General features: G+C 41.2%; 1 protein-coding gene across 4 annotated transcripts in view; it reads right to left on the minus strand.

Moving 5' to 3' along the window:
* Lrrc72 (leucine rich repeat containing 72) overlaps positions 1–17501 on the minus strand; it is a 48311-nt gene that overhangs the window by 6115 nt on the left and 24695 nt on the right. For 2 of the 4 annotated variants that reach the window (XM_029484841.1, XM_021179453.2), the window contains exons 4-6: positions 8496–8577; positions 7258–7368; positions 96–185 (exon numbers count right to left, since the gene is read on the minus strand). In XM_029484841.1, the coding sequence (XP_029340701.1) occupies positions 96–185; positions 7258–7297 (130 nt within the window). In that variant the 5' untranslated portion in view covers positions 7298–7368; positions 8496–8577. Of the gene's footprint in view, positions 1–95; positions 186–7148; positions 7197–7257; positions 7369–8495; positions 8578–17501 lie in introns of those variants that run through there. The other 2 variants (XM_029484842.1, XM_029484843.1) reach the window with 2 other exon arrangements.

Consider the following 17501-nt stretch of genomic DNA (forward strand, 5'->3'; position numbering starts at 1 on the left):
TCTCTCTCTCTCTCTCTCTCTCTCTCTCTCTCTCTCTCTCTCTCCTCCCCCTCCCTCCCTTCCTTCCTTTCTTTTTTTCCCTAAAGCATTCTTACGCTTCCGATCAAGCAGCTCCAGTCCGGGAAGGTGGAAGATTATATACAAGCGGTAGAGGTTATATTGGGATAAAGGGTTTTGGTACAGACCTGCAAAGGAAGAACACAAAATAAGATGTCAGATTTCACAATAGTTCCCTTTACCACCTCTGAAGACAGACAATGAAGACTCGTGGACAGGACAAGGATAACCACTACAGGGTGGGTGAGCAGCTGTGCCTGCTGTCTGGCCACAGCCTCACCACGCACTTCCCTATTTAGAGCACCACATATTTTACTATCTGTTGGATTCAGTCAGTCAAAGTTCACTGGTTGCTACTGCCCATAAGAAACAGCACTAGGTTCACACAGATCTAGCACAAAAGAGGAAACTGTTAAATGTCCATAGGTAAATTTGCCAGGGAAGAACAAGATGCTAGCTATATAAAAGTCTTGAGGCTGCTTTTCACAAAAGATTACTTGGAGTTATTCTGGTCTCAGGAGTAATGGGGTTGGGGGGGGTGGGGTGGGGTGGATACAGGTACACTGTCCTGACAGATTTCTTCCTGAACCCCACTGTCGTTATGCTCAGAGGATGCCCATGCCAGTAGCACTTGGAGATCTCAGCAGGAGCTACACCGATGTGGATGCCATGGCTCCTCTCACATCCCTCTGTAAGACTTGTGTGGCTAAGAGATGGGTAATGAACATAACTTTGCAAGACAGCGGTGGGGAGGAAGGGCCTCATGGGAGCAGTACCGATCCTGATACTTCTGAAGTAATCATCCGTCGTCATCAGCACGGAGGGACATTTATACAATGCTTCCGTTAGAAACTTTGAATGTTTTATTTTCTAGTGACATATTTTATCTTTGCATCCTCTGATAACATTAAATGAGAAATGAAGTTTGTATGATTTTTTTTCAATGTGGCATCTGAAATACTTCTGAAAAAAAAAAAAACATAAAGCAGAGAACCACTAGATGGCAGCAGAGCGAAGGGCTCCAGCGGCCACACAGCTGTGTCACCCAAAGAAATGTGGCTCCTTTACTATGGTTAAATCTAAGACTATTCATCAAACACAGGGGCTGTTAATAAAGGGATGATAATATCAGGCATCAGAAGCCCAGAAAAACCTACTAACATTTAAAATGCATAGTTTGCAACATAAAGAAGATTGGAGAGGCATGTTTGAAAAAACAAACATTCATTAAAAATTTCTTCATTAAAAATTGAAGAAAAACAAAACTTGGATGTATTCTCTGTCAGTAATAAGACATTGAGATATGGGTTTTATCAACACAAACTTTCTTGGCTATTTGAATCCTTATGGGAGCTTTAAAGGGAGATGAAGTAACAATGGCAGAGACCTGCTACACAACAAGACTAGTTAGAGGAATGAGGAAAGGTAAATGGAGATGTAGACTCAGACAGAGTCAGAGTCAGATGTGGTCAGACAGATGGGTGTGTGCTGGGGGGAGTGAGGGGAAATGACAAAGAAAAAACTCCAGACTTCAGTAACAAGGACGGGAAAAAGGTCTAACGTTTACTCTTAAAGGAACTTAAAGCAGGAACAATTAATTGTCAGTACGGACGAGGTAACTGCATAGATGCACATAAAACCAGAAAATAAGGACCAATCTGAAAAGGCCCACAAGAGATCACACCCCACAGCTTCAGCCACTCCTCAGGGTCATAAAAGCAAACCATGATTGTCTTTAGTGAGAATTCTGAAGGAGGAAAAAGTCACTTGCATTTTAGAGCAGAAGTCAGTTTCCCAGTGACTCTCCTGTGTAATCCGAGCTGACACCACCACCCCCCATTTATATGCTTATTAGAGCCACTGGGCAGCCATGCTGCCTGCATGTGATGCTTATGAGAAACCTCTTAGCATCTTTCAGCTGTGGGTGTTTACTCATGGTGGTCCACATAGGCTTTACCTCTGAGAACATTACTATTCACTTCTTTTCCCGGAACTTTCTAATTCTACTCAAATAATTTTTTCTTAAATATTCATTATGCATGTGTGTGTGTGTGTGTGTGTGTGTGTGTATTCATGCCAGTGCAAGAGTGTGTACCTGTGTGGACAACCTTAGGTATTACCCTCAGATAATCTGATCCATCTCCTTTGAGACAAGCTCTCCACTGACCAGCCGATCACCAATTAGCCTCGTCTGGGGACCCAAGGGATCCTCCTTTCCACACTGCCCCAGTGCTGAGATCACAAGCATGCACACCACAGTCTAGTTTTCCATAGGTTCTAGGGACAGGACTCAGGCTTTCCTGCTACAAAGACAAGCACTTCCCTGCAGCTAAATAAAGCACCACACCCAGATTACTGCCACGTAGCTTGCCACCAAGACTTCTAGGTAGTCAAAGGCCATGCTCAAGGTGGTATATTGCCCATCTCATCTTAAACAGAAACTATGTGGCAGAGCTCAAAAGTAAATAATATGGAAGATATTTCAACCTTTTCCTTCACTCTTCTCTGGCTCTTGCATTTTAGAAGGAAGCAATCTTATTTTCCATTATTCCTTCACCCTCCCCCACCAACCCCCACACCATCGATGCTAGTTTAAGTATTAAACATTTTGGATTTATGCATTTTGGATGGCTGGTCCTTAAATTACCATAAATTAAGTTTCTGAGATATGAAATCAGTTTCCTGTGTCTGAGTGTTCTGAAAGCTTCGTGTGATGTATGGGCACATTCCTGTAGCAGCTATGAAGCAAAATCGCTTACACTTTCGCTTTCAATAGGTTAATACTAGTTAATCCACCTTTCCCTCTAGGCTACTTACGAAGTACACCTCAGTGGCGCCAGCACTGTCTTGCTTATCTTAATTTGGAAGTCAGAGTCTAAGCAATTTACATCTACCCAATAATATATCACAATGTCTCTGCCACTGTACCGCAGCAACTTGCGTTAGATGAGTCACACGTGTGGAGGTTTCTCAATGAAAGACAAGAGGAAGACAGAAAATTATGATAGAGCCATCTAAATCATTGGCTGCTGTTGATTTAAAAAAAAAAAAAAAGACGATGAAGAAGAATGAAACAAAACCCAAAAATTTTAAAGCAGAACCTAAAAGTCTGCATGGAAACAGACCCAAATAGCCTTGTCTTTTTGGTTATGAGCCTTGGCCTTTAACAGCTGAGCCATCTTTCTAGCTCAAGGAACCCAAATATTCTTAAAGCACTTTAGAAAAACAAGTTGATATGGGCTGGGCTTTTAGCTCAGTAGCTACAATGCTTGCCCAGCATGAAGCTCAGTGTCCAATCTTCCTCATTACAGAAAAAAAAAAGGGGGGGGGAATGTAGTAACATACACCTATAATCAAGGCACAATGGAGGTGGAGGCAGGAGGATTAGAAGTTCAAGGTCATTCCTGGTTACAACGGGAGTTAGATGTCAGCCTCAGCTACATGAGACCCTGTCTCCAAGCAGGGAAAGTGATACAATCAACAAATCGGGTTTAATAGATGGGGAAAATGAAAATGAAGGAATTAAAAACATCACCCTGTGGAAGGAAGTTCAGGTTGCTTATCAATAATCAGACATGTGGATTTCGAGGTTCTGCAAAGCAGGATCACCGTCTCTCCCGCTAGCCTTCTCTGCTTCGAAATTTGTGGGCTACCATATCATGCACTAAGGCCATCATCCTTTACTTCGCAGGAAAACTGGGAGAGAGCAGAGCTGGAAAGTGGAGGGAGCAGACCATTGTCTATTTCACGCGAGCATCTGGGAAAGACCTAGGAACTCCTTTTGATTGGTCGATCATCTTGCTTAGAAGATGCAGCTTATACTCAAGGGTATTAAAGATAGACTCAGAAGAAGAGGCCTTGAGATCCACCCCTCTGCCCAGGATCCTTCTCCTTGCCTTTTGTCAAAGGCAGAGACTAGCGCATTGCTGATGTCAAGAAGAGAGAATGTTGGGGATTGTCTCTGAGGCTCCACTAGGGAGGTCTTTATGATGAAACACAAGTTGCTAAGTGTGTTTAGTGAAAGGCAGAACACTTAAGAATGAAATGTAGCAGCAAGAGAATGGGTTCAGGACCTGGTTGATGGCTTTCACTTACTATGGTGTGCTGGCTAGTATTATGACAATCTGATACATGCTAGAGTTTACCTCAAAGGAGGAAACCTCAACTGATAAAATGTCTCCATAGATCTGGCTGTAGGCAAGTCTGCAGGGTCTTTTCTTTGTGGATGGTGCCATCCCTGGGCTGGTGGTCCTGGGCTCTGAAGGAAAGCAGGCTGAGCAAGCCTTGAGGAACAAGGTTTCTTCTGCATTAGCTCCTGCCTCCAGGATTCTGCGTTCTTTGAGTTCCAGTCCTGACTTCATTCAGTAATGAACTATGATGTGGAAGTAGAAGCCAAATAAACCTGTTCCTCTCCAATCTGCTTTTGGTCGTGGTGTTTCATCGCAGCAATGGAAATCCTAAGTAAGGCATGCTGGTGAAGGGGCAGGCAGAGGGACAGGGAGACAAAGTCATTTCTGGTGCAGTGGGCTGGGACATAGGAGGATTCCCTTTTGCAGTTTGGAGGACAGAAGGGGAAAGGAGACCTGCACAGAGAGGGTGTGGAGAGGTAGACCTCCTGGAGAGACGAGGTGGGGCCCTGCCTGGTCTGGAAGACAGGAATTCCAGGCACTGGGACCTCACACTCTGCTGCTGACTTCAGGCCTCCCTGAAGCTCCCAGCCCCTCCGTCTCATGGGCAATTGCTAGCAATTTTTTCTCATAAATGGTAGAGGAGGGTGCAATGCTGAAATGGGTTGGAGCCTTAGCCCCGGGCTATTTTCTCACCCTCAGAAGAACTTAAGACTGAAGTAGTAACACTTCAGATTTTTACATGGTTTTCTTACTTGAGAAGAGTTATGACTTTTGGCAGTGCATAGTTTTCTCATTTTAATGAGCAGAGTCTAGTCTCAGATGGCAAATGAGGCTCCTAAGAACCTAGCATGTGGACATCACTGCCCAAACGTTAGGCATCTCCTGAGTGCATCTCCAGAAAGCACTTTCTTTTTAACTGAATTCAAGGAAATGACCCCATGCCAAGCTTCTCAGGTGGGACATGTTACTGTAACTTGAATGATGTCATCATCAAGTTACTTGTTGTGATTTTAACTGTCACAACAAGTAATAAGATGGATGTCTTATTGCCAGACTTGCCTTTGAAGAGTGTGGGTATTTCATCCCTAATCCTGACCGGCCAGGGCACTTGTGTTCTTAGATGTACGTCTGACAAGTAGGAAGGGGTTGGATTTCAGGTACCTTCAGTTCTGAACCAGGCATCTTGATTCAGTGTACAGCTTTGTTTCATTAAGAGGCCAACATTGCATACTGTTCTCTGTATGTTGTCTCACAACACAAGTTTGCTTAAGTGATTGAGTTTTACACACAGAAAATGATAATAGTAGTTTTGCACCGAGCTCCTTCATGAACCTAAGTAATTAGGGTTCAAGATGTAAACCTAATAGGAGGCCAGATCAGGTTTCTCTTCTTCAACTCTGGCATCAATACAGAATTGGAAGGTGACCCAGGGATTTCCTCCAGAAAAAAAAGGAATAAATTACAAACATTGGATGAATGAATGAATCAATGATCAGATCAATAAAACAAGGCACAGATGTGTTTCAACATTAGTACTTTGTAAATCTCTGAGCCTTGTATCTTCACCAGTGTAAGAGAACACTATCTTCACAGGAAAGACTTCAGAGACTTAGTGGTTACTCAGCATCAGTTGTATTGGGTCTATTTACCTCTTTGCAGAGATTCTATACTCTAAGCAACTTCTTAATTATTTTATTTACATCCTACATATACAACAATTTGGTTTTCCTATTTCAAACTCATATCAGTGACAGAGAGTTTTCTTAAGAATTGCTTGAGAGAGTTATCTCAGTGTTTGAAGAGATTCTAGGTGGTAGCTATAAACCCATTTTATAGAAAAACAAAGATAAAAGAGAGGTCTGTGCCTAACATACTCCTTTAATTGTGGAAATATTGATTGACATGAAAGGATTAGAAAAGTAGACAGACCTATCCAAGTCTCTGATGGAATATCAGAATTCAGAAAATTCTTAATGGTAGGTGGCCTTAGCACATCTTTAAAGTAATCATGGGACTTGCCAGAGACTTTGTGATTTTTACCATTTGGATTTACAAAAGTCTACTTTCAGTTATAGGAGTCATTTTTCATTAAGTACGTGAGATATTCCTCATAATAGTGAAAAGCTGCGGAAGCCTTAGTCCTTCTACATGCTGATCTGACCAGAACCTTCACCATCGATACTAGTTTCCATAGATTAAGGCAGTTCTGAAGATGAAAAAGAGACTATGCCTGTCTCTTGACAAGCAGAGGTCTCTCAGCTCAGGTCTGCAAGGGCTTCCATCTGAAACACCTGAACTCCTCCTACCTTGCAGTTGTGTGCGTGTTCATTAACCCTTAGAGCTATAGCCTATTGAGAGGTGAACTTCACAACTGACCATTTTTAATCTATTCCTAAGTATATATTGCTTTTCATTTCAGCAGTTAGCATCTTGCTGGACACAACTCAATGGATGTGAATGAAGGCTGTTCTCATATATATGAAATCTTCAACAGTGTTGTTATTTGCTAACTTACTTTATTACTATGTATCTCATGCCATATTTATTTACCCACTTAAGATTGACAAGTCATGAATATTCATTATATGCAAGGATTTGAGCCACTTACTACAACAGTCAACTTTAAAACATTTACCACTCCCCCCAAAATGCCATAGCCCTCCCATTTCACTCATCAACCTGGCTTCCCTCTTCTCCTGGCCCTGAGCAGATACAATCCCACTCAAGAATGGTGACTCTCTCACCTCTGCCTCTACAGATGTACCTGTTAGGGATAGCCCTATAATATGAATGATACAACCTACTCTTGTGCTAAAGCCAAAAGAGTAGATTTAGATATACACCTGCCTTTTTGTGACTTTTGTCATTTTCATCTTACATGACCTATCACTCTACAAGTAATTACTTTGGGAAGTGTGTGTTTAAAAAGTCTAATCATATTCTAGAGAATGGGCTAGGCACCTGTGGCATAGCCTGCTTCTTGAGGCTTGAACTCCGGAAAGAAGAACAAGTGTGCTGTGCTATCCCTGTCTTAACTTATTGATATATAGCATAGAAGCACAGGGTGTACTTAGGCTCCGCAGATTCTGCATTCCCTTCAGCTCCTTCATAGTAGCATCGATGTTTGTGAGCTCATTATGGTGCAACAGGAGAATATTCAGTGAAGGCAAATTATGCAGGCCTAAAAAACAAACATATTTCTGCAAGGTTTTCAACATTTTTAGATGAAATTTATTTTTTAAATCGACAAATGCAGATAACATTTTTACAGTAATTAGATATTGTAATTAAGCAAGAGAATGCATTATAGTTGGTGAGAAGTGTCTATTAGTGATATCCTGAATTGTGACTAAGCATATAGCAATAAAGTGGACTGTCCTGTGGGGCGAGAGAGCCACTACTGGCTCCCGTTGCCATGTTAGTCATTTTCCTGTGGCAATGATTTTGCTTGTTTCAATCTCCAGTTTGAGTTATGTTCTTTGTTTTGGTTCGGTTTTGTGATTCATGTGCTTGCACGTGTGAATCAGTGTTCCTTAGAATAATAATGCAAACCAAGGAACAGTATCTAGCCCATTCAGTGCATTCTTTTCAATAGCTCAGACATTTGTAGAGTGGGAAACCATATATTTATTTCATTGTTTTGCTCTCCTGAATTGCACATTTTACAATTTTACTTTTTTTTTTTACATAAATGAAAATGGGATGAATCTGTATGGTAATTACATCATAGTTAAATTAAATTGTCTTCTTCCTTAACAGTATAAGAGCTTGCCATGGGTGCTAAAAATGGATGGCATCTTGGTTTCATGATACAATAGTTTAAAGTCAAGTACTTTCTCCAGTAATTTGTCATGTCTCCTGATTATGACTTATAATACACTTTTATATGTGGCTTGAAACTGTCAGTATAGAGACTATTATAAAATCAGGTCAGTGGAAACGAACTCAGCTGATAAAATCACAGCCAATAAAAATTTTTAAGGCAATGTATAGCTCCTATATTTATACTTACTCCTAAATATTGCTAAGGTTAGTTTGTACAGTAGCTAGTTGGTGCTCAACTAGACAGTAGTAGATTGTTGCGACTATAAAAACACCCCTTTGAAATTTTGAGCAAGACCCATAATAATGGACTAGAAACGCAGTGTAACTTTTAAAAAATTTAAATGTACATATGGTGGCTTAAAATAGTACATATTTTAGTAGACATGATGAAAGCTATTTTGTATGTTGTTCACAATCATTACAGTTGAGAGCTATTATTTAATTGAAAATTCATTCAATCAATAAGGAAAGTTTGAGACGTACCTTCTATCTCAAATATTGCATTGTTGTTCAGATACAGCTCGGTCAGACAATAGTTCCGAGTTAAAAATGATATCCCATGTAGCTGAAAGTGAGGAATGATAGATTTCTATTCTCAAGACAGCATAAGCCTTTAACAACCATTATTATTGAACTGGGCTATAATCAATGTACCTGAACTCTTTTTTCATAGCTGTGTGATATAGTGTTTTTAACCAGTCCAACAACAAAGTTTTCTGAGCACTGCTGAGCCAAACTCCTGCCTCCAGGTTTTCTTTCTCACAGTGTTTCCTCAGTCATGCTCTGGGTGGTGTCGCTGGGCCTCCACACCAAGCCTTTCATCTGTCACTGTGAGCCTAGGGCTCTCTAGGCAATGCACAGCCACACCAGCATCTGCCTGGGTGGCATTTTTCCCTTTGCCCCCACATCCTTTCTTCCTGGCACACTACATTTCTGGTCTAGACCAGAAAATCGTATGAAACTATGCCATAGTGCATTTTCATAATGCTGAAGATTTTCTACAAAGCATTCTGTGATCTTCCTGCATCTGGGTATGCTCGTGCCCGTTCCCATGAAGCTGGAGGCACAGGTGGTTGTGTGGGTGCTGGGAATTGAACCACGGTCCTCTGCAAGAGCAGCAAGTGCTGGAAACCACTGGGCCATCACCCCAGCCCTGCGTCCCACAGCTTATTTTTAAAGGTTGGTTTTCGAAACTCAAAAAGGCAAAAATACTGTTGAAAACTTCTCAGCTGTATTGTTAAGTGCCATATATATGTGTGCATGCGTGTGTTATGTGCATGTGTGTGCATGAATGATAGTAGTACTCAGGACTAAGCCACATGTCAGAAGGTCTTTGTGTCATCTGCAGAAAGAACACCATTACTTTAGAAACCTCATTAAAAACTTTATTACACCTTTAATGAATTATTTTTTGTACACATAGATGGGTGCGTGTGTGGTGCTCAGAAGACAGCTTACTTTCCTGGGAATGTCGCTCCAATCGTCAGGCTTGGTGCCTTTACCCCAGAGTCATCTCACTGGCACTATAACACCCCCCCACTCAAAAAAATTGACAACTTTTTTTTTGAATTATGGTAAAACATAGTAGAGAATAGGGCAGATGAAGATATATTTTAAGAGGAGCAGATAACTAAATTTAGGAGTATTTGTTTTACTGATTAATATAGGTCATATATATATGTGTGTGTGTATATATATATACATATATGACTCAATATAGGTTTATGCTATATTCCTATTGCATATATAGTGATATATATTGCTAGAGGGTCCTTGTGAAATAATTACTGATCAAGTTTTTCATGCTTTATAAATATAGAAAAACTTGCTCATAAGTATAAATTTATTTTTCTAAAGCTAGAAACTGTTGTTATTGATGAGAGAGACTTGTTTTATCATTTACTGAATAGAGTCAGTTATATAGAGTCTAGTTCAGAAGAGCCATTTTAGGATCTTCCAATGGATGGAGGCTGCTTTTCTGTAACACATTTTCTTCAACTTCTTATATTGGCAGCTCTCACAATTCATGGCGCCATAAAAGGCACATATACCATTCATCTCATTTCCCAGGCTTGCTTCTACCAGATCGTGCAAGCACTCACTCAGCCGGCAAGCACTAAACTCTGCCACAGCTTCATAAAGGCCAAAGGGAAGCATGGTTTCCCCAGGTAGGAAGGGCCATCCTGAGCAGGGAAGGAAGAGTCCCACTTGACTTCCTATCTCTTTGTGCTTTTCCTACTGGCTCCCAGCTGGAATCCACAGCCCTCTTTCCTTCCCCCTCACCACTCCCTGCTCTAATAAAAACTGCCAGAATGGGAAACGTCCACCAGTGGAAACTGGATGTTTCCCAGTCACTCGTCTAATATATATTTTCAGCCATCAATGAAGAGTTGAGGTCAATTTCACTGCCATTACTAATCCATACAAAGAGAATGTTACCAATTCTGACACCTTCACCTAAGCTTTAGAACCCTGGTTTTCCCCAGAATATTAACATTTATGGGTCAGGATTGTTGAGATATTAAGATTTTTCTGTGTGTTGAGGTAAGAGAGATAAGGTGGAGAGGAAGTCACAAGGCCAGACCAGGACAATGCTGAGAAGCTATTCAAAGACACGGACCGGGAGAACATATCACCGAATCTGAAATCAAAGGGGATGTCTAGGTAAATAGTGCATGGGCAGAAGATAAATCCAGAAGTATTACTGTAATTCAGGAAAGCACAGAGAAGCCCAAAGTAAACTAAGGGGGAGGGAAGAAATGAGGTGGTTTCAAGGAATAATTCACGTAATTTAATGGAGCTGAGACGAAAGGAGCAACCATCTAGAGACTGCCATATCCGGGGATCCATCCCATAATCAGCCTCCAAACACTGACACCATTGCATACACTAGCAAGATTTTGCTGAAAGGACCCTGATATAGCTGTCTCTTGTGAGACTATGCCGGGGCCTAGCAAACACAGAAGTGGATGCTCACAGTCAGCTATTGGATGGATCACACGGCCCCCAATGGAGGAGCTAGAGAAAGTACCCAAGGAGCTAAAGGGATCTGCAACCCTATAGGTGGAACAACAATATGAACTAACCAGTACCCCCAGGAGCTCGTGTCTCTATCAGCATATATATCAGAAGATGGCCTAGTCGGCCATCAGTGGAAAGAGAGGCCCATTGGTCATGCAAACTTTATATGCCTCAATATAGGGGAACACCAGGGCCAAGAAGTGGGAGTGGGTGGGGGATAGTATGGGGGACTTTTGGGATAGCACTGGAAATGTAAAGGAAGAAAATACCTAATTAAAAAAAAAAAGGTTTGTGTGATTGTAAAACAAGACCAAAAGACTTATAACTTGTCAGGTGGCGTCAAAATCATATACATGAGGCTTGTCACCACATGGCAGCAGATGGTCGGCTCACTGCCATTAAGAAGAGCATGTATGTGATGGAGAATTGGGAGAGAAAGGGAAGTAGTCCAGTGCCCATGTTACCACCAAAGCTCATGCAGATGCTCCTGGTCTGGGGTGGATCCTGTGTCAGTCTTGATGTCTGAGTGCTGTGCAGATTTGACCCCACCCTTCCCGCTGGAGGACTTGAGACCAGCCCCCCCCTTTGCATAAGATCAGATGAGCTTGTCCCACCTCTCATTGGCTGTAGCACTCAGGAGAGCAGACCCTCACCTAACCTGGGCAGGGTAGTAGAGCTGGCTCTAGTGTCTGGACATGGGAGAGCTGTCCCTGATGGTATGAGAGCAGGAGCCAGTTGGCCCTGACAGGAGGGCTGGCAGGGTGAGCAATAAAGCTACTACCCAGGCTTAGATGCAGGGCTTTGAGTTGGCCAACCCCACCATCTACCCCATCTATGAACTGCTGGAGCATGTGAAGGAGCCAGCCCTGCAAAGTCAAAGTTGCAGGAACTCCATGACACAGGATATCTAAGAGGAACCCCAGTGAGGATCCAGTATTGAGAGCAGGGCAGAAGCCAGAGACCTCGAACCATATCAATGGCTCATTAGGATGAACCTTTGCAAGTAAGCCTCTGTGTGTAATGTGTGGCCCACTGTGACACACTCCAGCTTCCATAGCAAGGTGGCTTATTTTCTTTCTTTTTCTCTTTTCTTTTCTTTTTGTTTTGTTTCTAGTTTTCTTTTGAGGGGAGGTGGGAAGGGTGGAGGATAGTTATGGACAGATGCGGAGATGAGTGGGATTGTGGTACATAATGTGAAATTTACAAACAATAAAAAAGTTTTTAAAAAATCATATACACAATCAAGACTCTAAGTAGTTAGACCTCTCAACTCAATATGTATATGATGAACTCACACCCGTTCCAGATGTTAAAAGCTGAAAGCTTGTTATCAAAGCTTTCACTGATTCACATATAATAAAAGTCCCAGAACAAAAGGCCTCTTCATAGGAGAGAAGAAATAAAGTTATCTTTATATGCTGACAACAGGATCTTAAGCGTAGAAGTGCTGAAGACTACCAGCAACAAAAACCTGTTAAAATTGCTTATTATGTACATGTATAAAGATGTCATAAGGAAATCCAGCATTATGTATAATATATACTGATAAAAGCATTCAAAAACCTGCTAGAACTGATGAAGGGATTTAAATAAAGTTATAGGATACAAAATAAGTGCACAAAATTAGTTGAATTTCTAGATACTAATAAGGCTGGGAATGTTGGTCAGTGGTTGAACTCTTGCTTAGCATGCACAGGGCCCTGAGGTAAATCCTCAACACTCTAAAAAGACAAGAAAAAAAAATCAACATTTAGATACTGATAATAACTATCCCAGAGGAAGATTAAAAAAAAATAATAGTACTTAAAGAAGCAATAACAATAAAAATATTTATTTGTGTGTTTAAATCCAAGAAGCAAAGTAACTCTTTGCTGGAAACTGAAGAAAACACAAATAAAAAGGCATCCCACATCCATGAAAAATTAATTTTGTGGAGATATCTGTACCACCCAAAGCAATGCAATTTCTATCAACAGCCTGATGTCATTTTTAATAAGGAAAAAAAAAACTCCCTAAATTCACATGTACCCACAAAAGGCACCAAATAGCCAAAATCTCCTGAAGAAAACTAAAGCTGGAGGCATTATACTCCCTCATTTTAAAATATATAAAGCAAAGGTCACCAACATAAAATGAGAAGCAATGGACAATAGAGACATCCCAGAGATAAACCCATATATTTATTTCAATTGATCTTTTAAAATTAAATTTTATTTTATGTGTATGGACATTTTGCTTGCATGTGTGCCTAGTCACCACCCACGTGCAGTGCACCAGAGGCCAAAAGAGAACATCAGAGTCCCTGGACCTGAGGTTAGAGAGATTGTGAGCCACCATGGGGGTGTTGAGAATCTGACTCCTCTCTTCTAGAAGGAAAGTCAGTGCTCTTAACTGCTGAGACATCACTACAGCGTCTCACATGATTTTTGAGCGTCTCACATGATTTTTGAGCTGGTACCAGGAATATACATAGCCAACAGGTTGTCCCTTCAGTAAATGTGTTTGGAAAACCTGGCTGTTTGCAGGTGGAAGAATGGGATTGGGTCCTTATTTCAAACCATACACAAAAATCATCTCAAAAATAAAGACTTACATATAAGATGTAAAGTTAAAACAACTAAAAGAAATCACAGGGAAAGCCACATACATTAATCTAGAATTGGATTTTTTGGTACAACTCTCAAAGCACAGGTAAGCAAGGCAAAAAGTAGACAAATGGCAGAACCCTAAACCCAAAAGCTCTACTTTGGCAATAGAAATAACGAACGACATGAAGAAACATCCCACAGGAAGGGAGAAGACATCTGAAAATCATGTATCTGATGAGGAATTAATAGGTAAAACTAGTTAAGAGCCTATGACAGCAACATCAAACTATAGCAAGTACACAACTTTTTGGTCTGACACAGCCTTGGTGCGGACAGAATGACAGGGCAGGACCAGTAAATGTGGACAGTGTTGATGGCTGTCATGGCTTGTTTGTGTAGTAATGTAGTAATGTACATATTTTACATTCCTCCTTTAAGGAAAGTCCTCCCTGTAAACACTAATGACTCCAAGATAATAACAGACAGCATGAGAGCTGGGTGTGGTGGTGCATGCCTTTAATCCCAGCACTTGGGAGGCAGAAACAGGCTGATTTCTGAGTTCTAGGCCAGCCTGGTCTACAGAGTGAGTTCCTTGACAGCTAGGGCTATACAGAGAAACCCTGTCTCGAAAAAACAAAACAAACCAAACAAACAAACAAACAAAAAGACAGCATGAGTCTGGGAGGGGAGGGTATGGCTAATGTTTTAGCAAAATGGTAAATGCTAGGATCTTCAGGACAGCCCTTAAGACTATGGAAAAGAACTCTAAGAAGTTCCAAAATATAATAATTTCTCAACTATTCAAAATATAAAGATGCAATATGAATTATGAGGATCTTCACGAATCTAAAGGAGCAAAGGCAGTTGCATTGATGAGCCAGCTTGTCAGAAAGATAAAAACTCACGCAGATTCAAATGATGCCAGATTGCTGAGTTCAAGGTTAACCCCAGACAGAGCAGATTTAGGCCCAGGTGTGGTAGAAATGGTAATTTCAGGACAGGGTCCCACCCAGCTAGTTTATTGTCTGTGCTTAACAGAGACAGATATCTGAATTCTCTTACAATGTTAAAAGAAAATATGTGCTTGTTGTCTCCTAAGAATTAAGGGGCTGGGGTCACATGATGCTGATTCATAGAATTATCAAAAGGAAACCTGAAGTAAAGGACTGAATTGATATTAAAAATAAAAGACGACTTGTGATCGGCAGGAGATCCAGAGAATGTTTTAGAATAGCAAGAGAGAACTCCTTGCAGAACTGTCTTGAGCAGAATAAAAAGAGCTGTCTGGAGATCTTGAGAGAGAGAAATGAGAGAGAGAATGAGAGAGAGCAGAACAGAATAGAACAGAACAGAAAGCAAGCAAGCTAGAAAGCTGACTCCAGTAGAACATAGGCCACCAACTTGGACCCATGATTTGATTTGGAGTCATTTGTTTTGCTGCTCTCAGACACCCCTTCTTCAGAACCCCTCTCTAAGCTGAGGCTAGTCCTTGGCAAACAACTGGATTGAAAATGGGCAGAGAGTGGCAGAGGGAAGAGGAGGCTAAAGGGGAGCTACAAGAGGCACATGCTCCTCTCTAATGCAGTCACATTCCAGGAAAGCAGAGAATCAGGAAGCTCAGGGAATGGAATGTGGGTGTGGTTGGGGCTGGAGAAGGTGGATACTGAGAATGATAGCCACTACTGACTGTAGGTGTGACTACACACACCTACAAGACAATAAAGCAGGAGTACCATGCCGGTGATAGGCCAGGCCTAGCCATTTAAGGCCATCAAGGCGGCCACCATTTCCAAGCTGTGGTTGCTACATTCCGTACACTGTTGACATGCCAAATACAACTGGAGGAAGACCTTTCTATTTCCTCAAGCCTTACCTGGGGAAAGTCTTAGGATTGCCGTGGGTCTGAGACACAGTCAGTCAGGACACACCCATCCCATAAGATATAGTCAAAGAAGTTGAACAATTTGAAAGATAGCTACATGCTAGTAGTGTAACATGTTAATGGAATATTATGCCTGATGGCCAAGACATGAAATGAAACTATCAGTGTATGAGTGAGTAAAGAATGGGATACTCGTCAGTCTTCAAAGAGAAGGAAAACCTGTTATTTTGATAATACAGAAGAGCCTGGAAGCCAGGTTAATTAAAACAAGTCAGGCACAGAAAGGTAAGTATTATGTAACCATGCTCATATGTGGATGAGCTGCAAAAGTAGAATTTATAAAGTTGAAAGAAGAGAGATGGCTACTTAGAGGCTGGAAAAGAAGGGTATGGGTACTTATTTAATAAAAGGCTGCTATGATTCGGATGGAACTGAATCTGTCAATGGTCAACAACAATGTACTGTATATTTCAGAATAATAGTTTTAATTGGTTCACATAAAAATGACAGGTAACTAAAATGATGAGCAAATCAAATTCACATGATTTAATGACATTGGATACATATATACAACATCCCATAGTGCGCCAGGGCTAGCAACAAACTTATAGAGAATTAAAAGTAAACATTCTTTTTCTAGAGAGTGTTTCCAGTCTACCAATAGACACCTAACTGTCCTGCCACACAGAAGAGGTAAAGAGAAGAGAAGGAGAAGAGTGGAAGAGAAGAAAGAAGAGAGGGGAAAAGAAAAGAGAAGAAAGAGAGGGAGAAAAGAAAGAGAATAAGAGAAGGAAAAACAGGACAGGACAGAACACAGAACAGAAGAACAGAATAGAATGGACTAGAGAAGAGCAGAAGAACTCCTAGGCAGTTAAAGCTGAGAGACCCCAGGCAGAGCTAGAGGCAGACCATTCTGCCTTGGAGGATTCCATTCCCTGGAATTCTGACAAGTTGAAGACATTTTCTCCAGCTTGGATTTCAAAGTCCTCATAATCGAGGTCATTCTCTTGGGGCAGGCGATTGCCAAAGGCTTTCCTGAGAATTCTGACCACAGGAGGAGATGCCCATGCATCGCCATACCCAGGTTCCCTCAAATTCTGCCTTGCAGACACACCCTAGAATCAAGTTTGCATTGACAACTCCCAGCCACACATACACTTCCAACCACCAATAGACATTCATCTGTTTTTCTTTTCACAAGACAGAGTCTTATCATATAGCCCTGGGTGGCATGGAACTTGCTATGCAGACCTCAAACCCTGAGGGATTCATTTGCCTTCCTCTGCCTCCTGGCTGCTGGGATTAAAGGCATGTACTACTTACTTTACACAGCTAGATTTTCCTTTTAACGATGTGTGTGTGTGTGTGTGTACCACCTGCCCACCTGCATAGACAGAAGATGGCACTGAATGTCTTGTAACTGGAATTATAGGCAGTAATCTGTGAGCCACCTGAAGTAGGTACCTGAAGTTGGAATTGGACATGGGTCCAGCCAGAGCCGTGAGTGTTCTTAAGCACGCACCAGCTCTCTAGCCTTTAAACTTTCATCTTAAATACAGCCAATTTATAAAAGCCATTAAAGGGCAAAATTCTGGCATAAATAGAGATTTAAAAAATATACAGAAATAATATGAATAGATATTTAAAATAGCAGCAATAATTCTCATTATTACTATGCTTGAAGATATTAGAGGGCATTTTTATTCTTGGAACAAAGAAAACATAATATATATGCTCAGAGCATTGAGACACTCACTGCCAAGCCTTGGCAACCTGAGTTTGATCCCTGAGATCAGCATAGTGGGAGGGGAAAACCAACACCTGTAAGTTATCCTCTGATCTTCACCTACACCCACAGCACAGGTGTGCCTGCCCCTCCGACCAATAAAAATGTAACAAAATAAACATTTTGATTACCTCAAACATTTTTTTTTTTTTGGTTTTTTTTTTTTTTTTTTTTTTTTTTTGGTTTTTTGAGACAGGGTTTCTCTGTGTAGC

This window comes from Mus caroli, chromosome 12 (genome assembly GCF_900094665.2).
Source record: "Mus caroli chromosome 12, CAROLI_EIJ_v1.1, whole genome shotgun sequence".
NCBI classification, from domain to species: Eukaryota; Metazoa; Chordata; class Mammalia; order Rodentia; family Muridae; genus Mus; species Mus caroli.